This window comes from Lissotriton vulgaris, chromosome 8 (assembly GCF_964263255.1).
Source record: "Lissotriton vulgaris chromosome 8, aLisVul1.2, whole genome shotgun sequence".
Lineage (NCBI taxonomy): Eukaryota > Metazoa > Chordata > Amphibia > Caudata > Salamandridae > Lissotriton > Lissotriton vulgaris.
This window is the reverse complement of record NC_141696.1, coordinates 221,861,354-221,875,918: the sequence shown is the minus strand read 5'-3', so window position 1 is coordinate 221,875,918 and position 14,565 is coordinate 221,861,354. Positions and strand designations below refer to the sequence as shown.

Here is a 14,565-nt window from a genome sequence, read left to right as displayed (position 1 = left end):
GAAAAATTGCTTGTAAGGCATCTAATAAAACTTCCAAACAGCATGTGTCTATTAAAAAAGTCCAGCTTTCCTTCAGCCCGCCTCTTAAAGATGCACTACAGTGGCTTAATCCTTCCTACTATGGGGTCTCTGCCTAGTACAATCAGTTGAAGGGCTCAAAACCACATTGAAATCTCCCCAGATGACTTAGAAAATTGGCTCCAATATTAAATTATGAAATATACCTGAATCATTTTGTTTACCTACATGAAGAGAGTAGATAACTACCTGCAGTTAATGTTTACATAACTTAGTCAATGCCAACCGACTATGATCATCTGCTTTAGTATCTCCCCCTGTCAAGTATACGCTTTACATAGTAGAGTAACTCCTCCAATAATTACATTTTCAGTGTTATGTTATGTTATTTGTTATTTTTATTTGTACCGCGCACAGCTGCCCCAGCAAAGGGGCGTCCTGGCGCTTTGAGAAGGTAAACACAACACAGCATTAAAAGCGGGCAGAAAGGAGAAGAGACACAACAGATGAGCTAAACAAATAAAAAGGTCTTGATAGCCCGTCTAAACTGAAGGAGCTCATCGATGGCCCGGATTTGTGGAGTAAGAGAATTCCACCAGCTTGCTGCCAGGACTCGAAAGGAGCGGCCACCAATTCTGCTCAACTTAAAACGCGGGACCACTGCTAAGTTCTGGCCTAGCGATCTAAGAGTGCGAGAGGGGACATAGGGGATCAGCAGTTTCTCCAAGATTTGTGGGGAAGTACCCTTGAGGATTTTAAATGCAAGGCAGAGAACCTTGAATCTAATCCTCTGCTGCACAGGGAGCCAGTGGAGAGAGCGCAGGGCATTGGACACCGAGCACCGCCTATGCAGACCTGTCACCAGTTGGGCCGCAGCGTTTTGAACCCACTGGAGCCGCAAAAATTCTGACTGGTTAACCCCCTCCAGTAGGGAGCTGGCATAGTCCAGCCTGGACAGCACTGATGCTTGGACCACCAGCTGTCTTGTGGGTGCATCAAAGAATTTGAGGATGGGTCGAAGTCCTCTGATGATGCCATAGCAAGAAGCCCCCACCTTCTTGGTATGACAGATGAAACTCAGAGAAGGATCAAGCCACACCCCCAGGTTTTTTATCTCTGCCTCTGGGAGGGGAGTCACACCCAATTCCGAAGGCCACCATTTGTCACCCCACAAAGCCACCTGTTTACCAACCACCATAATCTCCGTCTTCTTGGTGTTTAACTGGAGACAGTTGGAATTCATCCAGTTAGCCACTTCCCGCAGACCATCACAGAACCTGGGAGCCTCCAGGTCTGAGTCCCCACTCAGTGTGACCACCAGCTGCGTGTCATCTGCGTAAGAGACCATGGTCAGGCCCCACCACTTGACGACCGCAGCCAACGGTCTCACATACAGATTGAAAAGGGTGGGACTCAGTGATGACCCCTGTGGGACTCCCTGGTCTAACGGGTAGGATGACGACTTACCGGGCGGGATCGCCACCTGGAATGACCTATCCGTAAGGAAGGATCGAAACCAGTGCAAGGCGGAGCCAGAAACGCCCACCTCCTCAAGACGCCGAATCAGAATCCTGTGCGAGACCGTGTCGAAGGCGGCACTGAGATCTAATAACAATAGTGCCGCCGTCCGACCGGAATCCAGCACGGAACGCAGATGCTCGACCATCGAGAGAAGGGCCGTCTCCTTGCTGTGACCCGCACGGAACCCGTTCTGGGTAGGGTCGAGAATGTTAAGCCTACCAAATGGTCTGTAAGAGTGGCATTCACATGGGCCTCCGCTATTTTCGTGGCCCAAGGGAGAAGGGAGATAGGGCGGTAGCTTTCAGGTTTAAGGGGGTCAAGGGTCGCCTTCTTCAGAATTGGCGTGACTACTGCCTGCTGCCTGTGGAAAAGATAATGATCTGAAATTCAAGTTGGCCTAGTAGGGCTTTTTTCCCTAAAATCTGTATGTATTTTTAAGCATATTATTTCGGGTGTAAGTGTGTGTAGAATGTATTCTTGCAGCTCTGATCTCGGGGACTTCATTTATGGCTCATGCATTGCAGTTTAATACCCACACATATGCCTTCTCCAAGTCCTAAGCTCCTATTAAATTAATCTAATGCCATCAGCATTTTATTTTTGCTGGCACAGCACACCCTGGCCCCTTCCCACCCCCATGTCAAAGGCACCCTCCAACCCACTCTCCATTTAACCACCATTGAAGAACCCTTCCACTACATGTTACCACCCACACTAAAAATAGAAAACATGACATTAAAAGGTATTTACTCCCTCCCCCTCACCTACACAGTATTTTTTTATTTCAAAACATATTGAGATTCAGAATAACGTTAAAAACGTCACAAATGTTGTACCAGCCACTTCATTCCCACATCAGATGCCTCAGCATCAAACCACGTTTACAAGTAGGAGGTAATGGTCAAAGAGCCCTAACCTCTGGACTGCAGAAGTATGTTCACCTTGTAAAAACAATCTTCATCCTTGCCAGGTTCTGAAGGAAAAGCGTGTGTGCCAATAGCTTTTAGTGAGTTTACTATTTAATGCAGCCATGGCAGAAATGTGATCAAAAGTTAAACCACACTTAGTTAAAGAGACCTGGAAGGGTAGGCTTGAGCCTGCATGAACTCCCTTAGCAGAAAATGACCTCCAATATTCAAGATTGTCAATTGGTTTTCCACCCTCTTGAAGAAATTTAGAGGCAGTAAGGATTTGTGAATTTATATCCCAAACATCTAAATCAGCAAAGCCGGCTAGAGTGGTCTGACTACATATTGATAAAAATTAAGATTGTAATATAGCATTACAGCCCGTCTGTTGTTAAAAGTCCTGAATCAGAGTTAAAGACCTTTGCTGCAATCCTTTAGCAACCTTAATAGCCCGAGGAAGAAGGGCTATAAGGCTATCAAAACATTCCACCCACTACGGGTAGAATGTTCTAAACTGAAAGGGGAGAAACAGGAAGACAAACATTGGAATGTTGGATCTCCGGGCTTTATACCGACCATTGTAAGACCGGAGCTACTCCATTGACTTCAATGGAGCTCTCGACATTCCAGTATTCCAATACTATTTCGATTTTAATAGCTGCCAAGTGACCATTGCCATGTGTGACACCTTGAGATGCTTATCAACAGAACTTTGTATTCTGGGATTTGGATATTTGCTGATGATCAAAATCCTGAAAGCGACAAGGGCCATATCGTTGAGGCCCTCCTGTTGCATATCACCATGTGATGGCTGGTAAACTTTGAAAATGGTGGCGTGCCACACCTGCCCAAAACTGCAGCAAGTGAGTAAGCAGGACTGTCTCAGTGTCTCAAGAGGTTTTGGGGGGTTATCGTACCTGAAAATGTTGGCAACATAGGCCAAACAGTGCATTTTATTGCATATTATTCACACCAATTTGCTATTAAGCCATAATCGCTTAAAGATCACTCATAAAATATTCCAGTTCCTTCATGGTGTGCCAACTAAGACAATTTCTAAGAGTGTTACATGTCTGCCTACCATAAGATAATTTCGAGAACATGGCGGAGGAATTGTGCATTTGTAACACATATTCCTTTACAAAGGGCCTAAAGAGTCCAGGATAATGCTGGCAGTTCAGAAAATTCAGTTTCATATGTCCTAGCTTTACCATAGAATCAATATACAGTTCTGCAATTCATGTCTTTTACTTTTCCTCACTGTCCTTTCCAAGTTAAGTCTCAATCATATATTACACTGAAAATGTTTTTTGAAGGGGCATGGTGGAAACTAAAGAAATCACACAAATCTCACAACTGCAAGCAGTCCACAGCAGAGCAAGACACATGCAAGGGCTATTGCTCCAGCTATGAAGACTTTACATGTTATGGCAGAAGACATGTAACACTAACCGTGCAGATTAGGTTTTCAGACAACACAGCTATCTGCTTTAAATATATCTTTGGAACTACAATATGATGTACCAAAACGTCAACTTGTCAGTTTATGAAAGATACAGGCATGTTGTTACAAATACATGTTTTTCATTTAGAAAAAAATAACTTGATTTTCCCAACCATCAATTTATCATTTTCATAAAAACACTCATATATACTACTGCCACTCATGGACTTCTTCCGCCTCACATGTCCATGTATTGCCGTCTCATGAGACTGAAAGTGCCAACATGATGAGCGTTACTATTATGATAGGGCCTGTTGTATACCACAGGTATACATCATCATGCCATGGACGCCCACAAGAGGCCAGAAATTGCTCCCAATGTGCAGGATCAGAATCTTACCAGGGTAGGCACCATAATGTCCGTGAATGCCCCTAACATTGCAAGAATTACCATTAGAAAGCCAAGGACAGCATTATTCCAGGGTTGGGCAACATTGTACTGCAGATAGCTAGAATATACCAAGAATGACCATCAACATGGTATGGTCAGCATTTTGCCATGGATGGGCACCATCAAACAATGAATGGATGGCCCCCCAAAAATTCCAAGAGTTACCACCAATATGCCAGAGCTTTGCCCAGAGTGTGCACCATTATGCCACGGGTGGCCCGAAAATGCCAAGAATTAGCACTAATATGCCAGCCATACACAATGGCACATGCACACACATATGCATCCTCTCTCTCTCACACACACACCCACCCACATAGGGGCCTATTACAATGTCAACACCATCTCAGAAACGGGACCGACTGACCTCCGGTCTGTAGCAACGACCACCTCATTATGAAGCGACTTTACACTGTTCGGTTGCATACTCCCATTCCTGTATGGGAGCCCGTGTTATGTCTGTAAACCCGCCATAACACAAGGTCCCATAGAGGAATGGGAGTCTGTGCTCATCCCTGCACCGTGTGGCAAGCATCTCAGGTTGCCTGCCACACGGTGCAGGGGTGAACAGGGGGCACTCTGCCCCCAACTGGAGACTGCAGAGGCAAGGGGGCCCTGCTGGGGGCCCGCATACTCGCTCTCTGACACGCTTTCCATGTAGGAAAGCCCGGCATGGACAGCCAGCCGGAGACCGAGTATCGTGATCGCAAGGGCCGAAAGGCCACCCTTTGGGATTACCGACCAGCCTGCTACTGGCCAATGGGCTCGGCCAGCCGGAATGACTGGCCCGTTTAATTTCTGGGCTGCATGTGTTGTAATGCTTTGGTCGGAAATTAAACCAAGATGAAGCCTGGAAAGGTATCTACCCCATTGTATTCAAGGTGATTTTTTTACCTACCTTTCACTGGCCACCTGCACAGGCCTTCCATTGGCAAAACTCACAAGATGAAGGATGGAATGTTGCACAATGGCAAAACATTCACCCCCAGTAACAGATACAACAAAATGCTCTCCATCGTTATTTTGCTCACCAAGCCACCCCAGTTCAGCCATTGCCATACGCAAATCAGTCTTGACCCTGTGCCTCATGGAAACAGTCCAGCCCGAACTGCCAAGCCATGTCTTCCCTGGACCGGAATCAAGCATCCTAGGACAGGTTTGTGGCTATCAGCCATCTTCAGCCAGGATAGCTTGACTCCAGTGGCTTAGTGAGCACGGGACCTACGTCTGGGTATACTCTTCCCACATAGGGTGAACAGCAAAACACACAAGATGATGGACGGAATTTTGCACAATGACAAAAAATTCACCTCCAGTCATAGATCTGGGTTTAATCCATCGTTATTTTGCTCACCAAACCACCCCAGTTCAGACATGGCCATATGCAAATCAGTCTCCAACCTGTGCCGCATGGGAAAAGTCCAGCCCGAACTGCCAAGCCATGTGTTCCCTGGACCCGAATCAAGCATCCTAGGATCAGTTTCTGGCTATCAGCCATCTTCAGCCAGGATAGCTTGACTCCAGTGGCTTAGTGAGCACGGGACCCACGTCTGGGCATACCCTTTCCACATAGGGTGAACAGCAAAACACACAAGATGATGGACGGAATGTTGCACAATGGCAAAACATTCACCCCCAGTCACAGATCTGGGTTTAATCCATCATTATTTTGCTCACCAAGCCACCCAAGTTCAGACATGGCCATATGCAAATCAGTCTCGACCCTGTGCCTCATGGGAACAGTCCAGCCTGAACTGCCAAGCCATGTCTTCCCTGGACCAGAATCAAGCATCCTTCAACCGTCTTTAGCCAGGATAGCTTGACTCCAGTGGCTTAGTGAGCACGGGACCAACATCTGGGCAAACTCTTCCCACATAGGGTGAATAGCAAAACACACAAGATGATGGACGGAATGTTGTACAATGACAAAACATTCACCCCCAGTCATAGATCTGGGTTTAATCCATTGTTATTTTGCTCACCAAGCCACCCCAGTTCAGACATGGCCATATGCAAATCAGTCTCGAACCTGTGCCTCATGGGAAAAGTCCAGGCCGAACTGCCAAGCCATGTTATCCCTGGACCGGAATCAAGCATCCTAGGACCAGTTTCTGGCTATCAGCCATCTTCAGCCAGGATAGCTTGATTCCAGTGGCTTAGTGAGCACGGGACCCACGTCTGGGCATACCCTTCCCACATAGGGAGAACAGCAAAACACACAAGATGATGGACGGAATGTTGCACAATGGCAAAACATTCACTCCCAGTCATAGATCTGGGTTTAATCCATCAATCATTATTTTGCTCACCAAGCCACTCAAGTTTAGACATGACCATATGCAAATCAGTCTCGACCCTGTGCCTCATGGGAACAGTCCAACCCGAACTGCCAAGCCATGTCTTCCCTGGACCAGAATCAAGCATCCTATGACTGGTTTCTGGCTATCAACCGTCTTCAGCCAGGATAGCTTGACTCCAGTGGCTTAGTGAGCACAGGACCCACGTCTGGACATACCCTTCCCACATAGGGTGAACAGCAAAACACACAAGATGATGGACGGAATGTTTCACAATGACAAAACATTCACCCCCAGTCACAAATATGAGTTGAATCCATCGTTATTTTGCTCACCAAGCCACCCCAGTTCAGACATGGCCATATGCAAATCAGTCTTGACTCTGTGCCTCATGGGAACAGTTCAGCCCGAACTGCCAAGCCATGTCTTCCCTGGACCGGAATCAAGCATCCTAGGACCGGTTTCTGGCTATAAGTCGTCTTCAGCCAGGATAGCTTGACTCCAGTGGCTTAGTGAGCACGGGACCCGCGTCTGGGCATATCCTTCCCACATAGGTTGAACAGCAAAACACACAAGATGATGGACGAAATGTTGCACAATGGCAAAACATTCACTCCCAGTCACAGATCTGGGTTTAATCCATCGTTATTTTGCTCACCAGATTTACTACAAAAGGGGTTGGGATTAGGGTGGGGTAAGAGGGGCTTCTGGAGAATCAGGGATGGGTATAGTTCGTGAGGGAGGGCTGCAGGGGGGTCGTGGGTGGTTTAGCGTGGGGGCGAAATAAAAAAATCTAAACTTACCTCGAGGCTGGGTCCCTTGTCTTCTCTGCTCCTGCTCTCATGCCTCCAACAGGAACAGGAAGCAGACAGCCAGGCTCCCTCCCTTGAGCCAAGCACAATGCTGCAATGCAGCATTGTGATTGGTCAGGGTGCCATGACATGCGCTCAGCCAGGGGCTGGAGGGGTGGGCAAGTTCTCCATGCAGGCTGTAAAGCAACCTGCCAGGAGAACAGTGAAGTGTGCATGACTGGTTTGGGCAGCCCGAGAGGGCCGACTAAACAGTCATTGCGCACTTTGGAGTGGACAAACCACTCCTCCCCTGCCCTGCTTGGAAAGGAGAGCAGCCACACCCACCCACCCGCCGCAAAGCAACAGAACACAGGAAGTATAAAATGATAATAACTTACAGTTATCATTTTATGTTTCTCTTCTTCACCCTGCTTAAAAGCAGTGGGGCAATGATCCTCCGCCATAGCGGAAGAGCCGCCCCTGCCCTCGGTGCTCATCCTGTGAACTAGACCCAGAGTTCTATGACCAGCACCCAGTGCTCCCATAAGATGCATCACACTGTGCTTTTATAATGCAGATCATCTCTTGCTCTCCAGATCCACATGACCCTGTGAGATCCAGGCGCCCATCAAACTGGGCTCCTCTGCTGCACATCTCTGTGTGCTTCCTGATGCTCATCACCCTGATCACCCGCGGAGCACATCAAGCTGCGCGCTTCTCTCCTGCACATCACTCTGTGCTTTCCTGTAGGGGTGGGCATAACTCACATAATTCTGTGTAGTGTAATTTCATAGAATTAATTTAAAAACTCTCCAAGAATATACTTGAATTACACAAGAAGAGTAATTCTGTGTTTAGTGCTATTTATTTCTCAGTGCAAAAATCCCCCTGGCATCTACAAAGGATGCGATGATGCATTTTGCCCTAAGAAATAGCGGTAAATGCAACAGAACACGAATAGCGAGCACAAGCAGCCGCTCATGCTCACTAAGTGTGCTCTTGGGTTAGGCTTCTCTGAACTTACTTCTGGCATTTAGTGCTCTTTCCTTAACGCAAATTGCCCCCTCACATCCAAAATCGACGCAAGGATGCATTATACACCAAGAACAGGGCCGGCGGACTGGGAACCACAACCGGCCCTGGCAAAGTGCTCACCCCCTCCCCACTCGGGGGGGGGGGGGGGTAATGGGATGGGTTGGAGGTGCCACCGAGCTCTTTGCCAGGGCCGTTTTTCAGCCGATTTTGGTACAGGGTCGATTTTGCAGCTATGCGGCCCAAAAGCGACCCCCACATGTGCAGCGCCCTGGGGATTGCCCGGTGCCCGCTATGGCCAGTCCGGCCCTGGCCAAGAAGCAATGCTAAATGCATCAGAACACAAATAGCGAGCGCAAGCGCCCACTTGCAATCACTACATTTGCTCTCGCTGTTGGATTTTTTCCTCCAAATTACTCTCATTTATGCGAACAGGAGTAATCGCATAATTATTGATAATTCCAAGTCTAAGATTAACGTGGAATTACCGAAATGATTCCGATTACTCCGGCCTAATCCAAACTCAGCCCAAGTCCATACCTGTGCATCACAGATACACACATCACCCTGAGAGGTAGATACCCTTGTGCCCCAGGTTTAAGTACAGCTGCTGATCTGTGGGCATTGATGTCTGTAAGTTTGCCTGTGTGCATCAGGGCCTGCACGTTTGTTGAACTTTGTGAAAGTGAATGCCCGTGGGTATGTGTGCATGGACTATGTATTGTCTACCCACATGTTGTGTGGATCTGTGTACGTGCAGAGTGCGTTTGCCAGTGCTTGTTTACATATGATCCGCTGGAGGAAAGAAACAAGACAGGAAATTGGGAGGGTCGGGACAACCCTAAAAAAACTTTCTTCAGCGAGGCACTGGTTGCTTGCTAGGATTTTGACGAAACACAACCAACGAGATGCGTTAAAGTGCCATCATAAAAGTTCACTTATTTTAAACTACTTTTAGGGGGACCAGTCTAGGTGGGAAACGTCGTTGGGATGCTTGTCAACACCCAGGAAGCTATGACGTCGTAGATGTTTGCAAAATCCCCAATGGCCTCCTCCGACCCTCCTCTGGGGCTCTCACTTTGCCGGCCCTCGAATAAACTCAGGACCACGGAAAGTGCTGCCACCTAGCGGATTCTACGCGGCTGCAATATGCACCTGTCAACATCCACAGGCGCTGGACCTGTCAGGATCCGTCCTTCGCGGCGCAGGTGATACTGTGTTTGCTTACCTAGGGGCAGCATGGTAAGTAAATGTCTGGTGAATTGAGACCACTGTACCTTATGTTAAGTTATAATTGAGAAATGCACAAATAGTCATCTACCTGACAGAGGGGCTTCAGTTAATGATGTTATGATATGCGTGATTCCTCTGTGGCCCGGATTAGTTTGTAGGGCCTGTTGCAGCAGTGGCTACAGTGGTCAGTGGGGCTGTTACCCACACAAAATGCTGGGCCGTTCCACCGAGTTGTAGGGCTCGGCGTAAGGGCGGTGCTTAGCACCCTGCTGTCCCAGCGGAAACGATGCTGTGTTTTACCGATGGTTTTCGATGCGACACCTCCTGTCGCAAAACCTCTGTGCGCTAATAATAAAACTGACGATGGTTCTTAGACGATGGCACGTTTTGGTGCTATAAAATGCCAACAAAATACTCATTTAAACAGATATACATACTCCGGGTCACCTTAAGTATTTGGGGGCCCTGTGCAAGAATAAAGGTCCCTTTTTAGAATAACTTTGAATTTATTAACAAATTCCTTACAACTCAAGCATACACGGTGCCAAAAAGTACTGAATTATACGATAAACTTTGAGAAACTTTCAAAATCATAAAAAATATGTTGTGTGTGGGGAGCTAACAATTCTTGAAATGACACTGGGGAGGGAGATTCGGGGATAAAGACAGGCAGAGACAGGGTGAGAGGCACACATAGAGACAAAATAGAATAGACAGAGGTCAAATAATGAGAAACTTTATCTGGGGGGGGGCTTTGAATATGGGGTGGGGGGGGGGGCAATTGCCCCCTTTGCCCGTGTCTTACAACGTATCTTCTATACTACAGTACTTCTGCCTCTGGGGAGACAGCAAGCACGCCTGGCACACGATGCTTTAAGATCAGCACAATCTGCCAAACCAGGTTGTCTTTTTGCCATCCCGTGACGTTGGCACAACCGAGGGGGTTAAGGGCGCGCGCTCTATAATAGTGGTGAGGTGAAAAGGGCGGGGTGCAATATAGCAACAAGGCAAGGTGACATTTAGAACAGACATATTTACTAGGGGTTGAGGGTGTGTTAGCAATGCAACTGTTTCCGAACGTTCTAACCTGTCGCATCTTTTCTGCCAAAAGTTCACCTGGTGTGACTGTAACGTGCAGTCATCATGCCTGTACTTCCGCTGGTGTGTTTTGTTGCTCGCCCTGAACAGACAGAGAAGACTGGTGTGCGATTCTGCTTACAGGCCTGAGTGCCTTAAAACTGCAATCGTGCCTGTGAGACTTCCACGTGTGGGGCATGCAGGTCAGCGGTACTAGCCCACAGGGTCACACAGTGCGATGCATGCCTGCGGCAGGCATGACTGCGCTCCCACGGATGAGGAACTGTGCTTCCCCCTGCGGGGCGTGCAGTTCACAGGGCCATGCCTACACGCGTAAGGTGCATCCTTGTAGTTCCATACAAGGCGTGGCGTTAACTCTACCATGCCTGCTCAGGTGGTATAGCGATTCATAGTGCGGCAGGTGCAGTGGCACCAAGCCGAAGGGTGAGAGGGGCTGTCTAAACCCAATTTGGACAGTTTCCACTACCTAACTGCAGTTAAGGGGAGTACTCCTTGCTTGCTTTAGGGTTGTTACTTCCGGGACGCAGTGCACGATCCTGCCTGCTGCCGCCGGGACACCACCACATGTGGGAGAGGGCAGGCTGGGAGAGGACAGGCTGGGAGAGGGCAGGCTGGGAGAGGGCAGGTTGGGAGAGGACAGGCTGGGAGATGACAGGCTGGGAGAAGGCAGGCTGGGAGATGACAGGCTGTGAGAGGACAGGCTGGGAGACGGCAGACTGGGAGAGGGCAAGCTGGGAGAGGAAAGGCAGAGAGAGGACAGGCTGGGAGAGGACAGGCTGGGAGAGGGCTGGCTGGGAGAGGACAGGCAGGGAGAGGCCAGGCTGGGAGAGGACAGGCTGGGAGAGGACAGGCTGGAAGAGGGCAGACTGGGAGAGGACAGCCTGGGAGAGGACAGGTAGGGAGAGGACAGGCTGGGAGAGGGCAGGCTGTGAGAGGACAGGCTGGGAGATGGCAGACTGGGAGAGGGCAGGCTGGGAGAGGACAGGCAGAGAGAGGACAGGCTGGGAGAGGACAGGCTGGGAGAGGGCTGGCTGGGAGAGGACAGGCAGAGAGAGGCCAGGCTGGGAGAGGACAGGCTGGGAGAGGACAGGCTGGGAGAGGGCAGTCTGGGAGAGGGCAGGCTGGGAGACGACAGGCTGGGAGAGGGCAGGCAGAGAGTGAACAGGCTGGGAGAGGGCAGGCTGGAAGAGGACAGGCTGGGAGAGGGCAGGTTGGGAGATGGCAGGCTAGGATAGGACTGGCGGATATGAAAGGCTGGGAGAGGACAGGCTGGGAGAGGACAGGCTGGGAGAGGGCAGGCTGGGGGACAGGCTGGGAGAGGACAGGCTGGGAGAGGGCAGGCTTGGAGAGGACAGGCTTGGAGAGGACAGGCTGGGAGAGGACAGGCTGGGATAGGACAGGCTGGGAAGCAGAGAGGGTCTTACCTGAGAAGTCTGCCAGCGCGGAGCTCTCCGGGGCGCAGAGCAGTAGCAGGGCCCAGCAGAGCAGGGCGGGGGGCGGCAGGGGCTCGCAGAGGTGTCTCCTGGGGCAGCCGCCCAGGTCCACCATGGTGCGGCTCCGATCCCCGAGCTCACATGGTGCCCGCGCTGCCCGCTGCCGAGCAGCGCCGAGAAGCCACGGCTCAAGCAGGCAGGCAGCGGAAGAAGCAGCCGGCTGTCACAGGCACCGCCAGTCAGAGTTCACGGACAGAAACAGGCAGTTATCGCCGGTACAAAGAGACAGTTCTCATGAGCATTTCGAAGGGTGTCTCTCAGAAGCAGGAGGCAGGCAGCTCGGCCGAGGGCTCACAACAGGTGGATCTCAGCAGCAGAAGACACTGTTCATCAGCAACAGACGGCCGTGCCATCCAGAACAGGCAGGCAGGCTGCTCTCAGCAAGCACAGTTCAACAGCAGCGCAGTCAGCTCGGCGATAGTTAAATCCCAGAAAAAGCAGGCAGGCTTTAGAAACAACAGGCAATGCTCTGCAGCATCTTTCACCACTCGGGCTTCCAACAGCAGGCGGCTGACTCAGACGCAGGCAACGCCGAACTGCCAGCCGTTCTTGACAGTAGAGAGTTTTCAGCAGGCATCAACGGAGGGGCCAGTGGGCGCAGGCAGAGCTGTGAAGCAGTGGTATGCAGTAGTCAGCTGCAGCAGGTAGCGCTTAGCAGGCGGTTTTCGGCAGTAGGCTGTCACTTATTGATTTAGATAGAAGGCAGCTCCCAGTAACTGCGGGCAGGGTTGGGGAGGCAGCTGTCACCAATAACACCCCCTCTCCCGCACTCTCAGAGGCCGGGAGAGCTGAGCAGACACCCCTAGGAAAGTTCTCTGCCCGTGTCCTGATGATGAAGAGGGTCTCTCGCGCTACAAGATGTCTGACGCTCCAGAGTGTCTCTGGGATTTCAGTCTGCCTTAAGCTCAGCGGGGTGACTGGCTGTTTTGGCGTTGCCTGATGCGTCCAGAGTATAAGGATGTCTCTTCCTTGGTGTTTGGGGGCTGCGGGATGTCTCAGGCGCCGCACTTACAGGAGCTGCTGCAGGCGGTCTCTGGCACTGCACCGTGTCTGTCTCCCGCTGTTTCTGACGCAGCTGGAAGTTTTCGAAGCAGATGAGTGTCTGACACTTTCTGGGGCTGAAGGGTGTCTCTCGGGCAGCAGGGCGTCTCTAACTGTCTCTGTAGCTCCAGGATATCCGTCTCTGTAACTACAGGATGTCTCTGGCCCCACACCCTCTCTTTGGCGCTACAGGTTGTCTCTGTGGCTGCAAGAACTCTCTGAGTGTTGGCAGGGTGTCTCGGTCGCTGTGGCAGTGCGTCTCTGGGTGTCACTTACTTTTTCTGGGGTTGCACTAAGTCTCTGAGGGGACAGGGCGTCTCTTGGGCTGTGCTCTCTGCCCCCACCTGCCCTGCCTGTCGCTCTCAGACCCGGCCCTCTCGGAGTTCAGGCTGCTGCGCCACAGCTCCCAGCAGCCCGGGCCAGACAGGCGAGCGCCGCTGGAAGGCACCGGAGGGGGCAGTGCGCACCAATCACCAGGCGGGCACTGCCAGGCTGAGTCGGAGCGGTCCAGAGGGAGGTGTGCGACCAGGGCTGTCACAGACCCCGCTATCAGGAGGGCTCGAACTGTCAGGGAGGGCAGAGCCCGCCTCCCTTCCTCGGGGGCCACCCCCTCCTCTTTCTCCTCAGAGGACAGGCTCGTCCTAGCAGAGGGAAACAACTTCTCGCACCTCTTTCCCCTCATACATTGTACCTACACTGACACGCAACATCGTGTCAATGTGCTCACCCCACACGAGCCACTAGGAAGCCACAGGCACACAGCCAGCCAGCGCATCACTACCCCTGCTTCAGGCACCCACTCATTAGTGTGAAAATGTGCCCATAATCGGTGACGCACCCGAGTCTCGGTGCGCGCCCGTGTGCCAAACCATGCCACCCGACACCCCCTCAGCCGTTCACCCCCTTTCCCCAACTGCGCCTCAGTGGGTTTGTGTTCAAAATATTTTATTGATCAGCCATTCACCCCCTTTCCCCAACTGCGCCTCAGTGGGTTTGTGTTCAAAATATTTTATTGAAGGCATTTTTTCACATATATGAAACTGTGGTAAGTAACACCTCCAAACCAGTTGCTGTAGTATAAGAGAGTTAATAAAGAGCACAGCTGGATGTGGACTCAACGCCTGCTGACCAGTATCTCAACTGACGCAGCAGAACCCGAGTCCTACAAGCAAGCATAACAATTCTAGAATACAAGTAAGGCATAGAGAGGAGAGAAGATCATAGAGAAGACATGAGGA

The 14,565-nt window shown here is 50.6% G+C and overlaps 1 protein-coding gene across 2 annotated transcripts in view; it reads right to left on the bottom strand.

Annotated features, from left to right (window-relative positions):
• The window catches only part of EVA1C (eva-1 homolog C), a 401,925-nt gene extending 389,453 nt beyond the window's left edge, over window positions 1-12,472 (bottom strand). For both annotated transcript variants that reach the window (XM_086933993.1, XM_086933994.1), the window contains exon 1: window positions 12,218-12,472. In XM_086933993.1, coding sequence (XP_086790119.1) covers window positions 12,218-12,341 — 124 coding nt within the window. In that variant the 5' untranslated portion in view covers window positions 12,342-12,472. The remainder of the gene's footprint in view (window positions 1-12,217) is intronic.
• Between the last annotated feature and the right edge of the window lie 2,093 nt (window positions 12,473-14,565).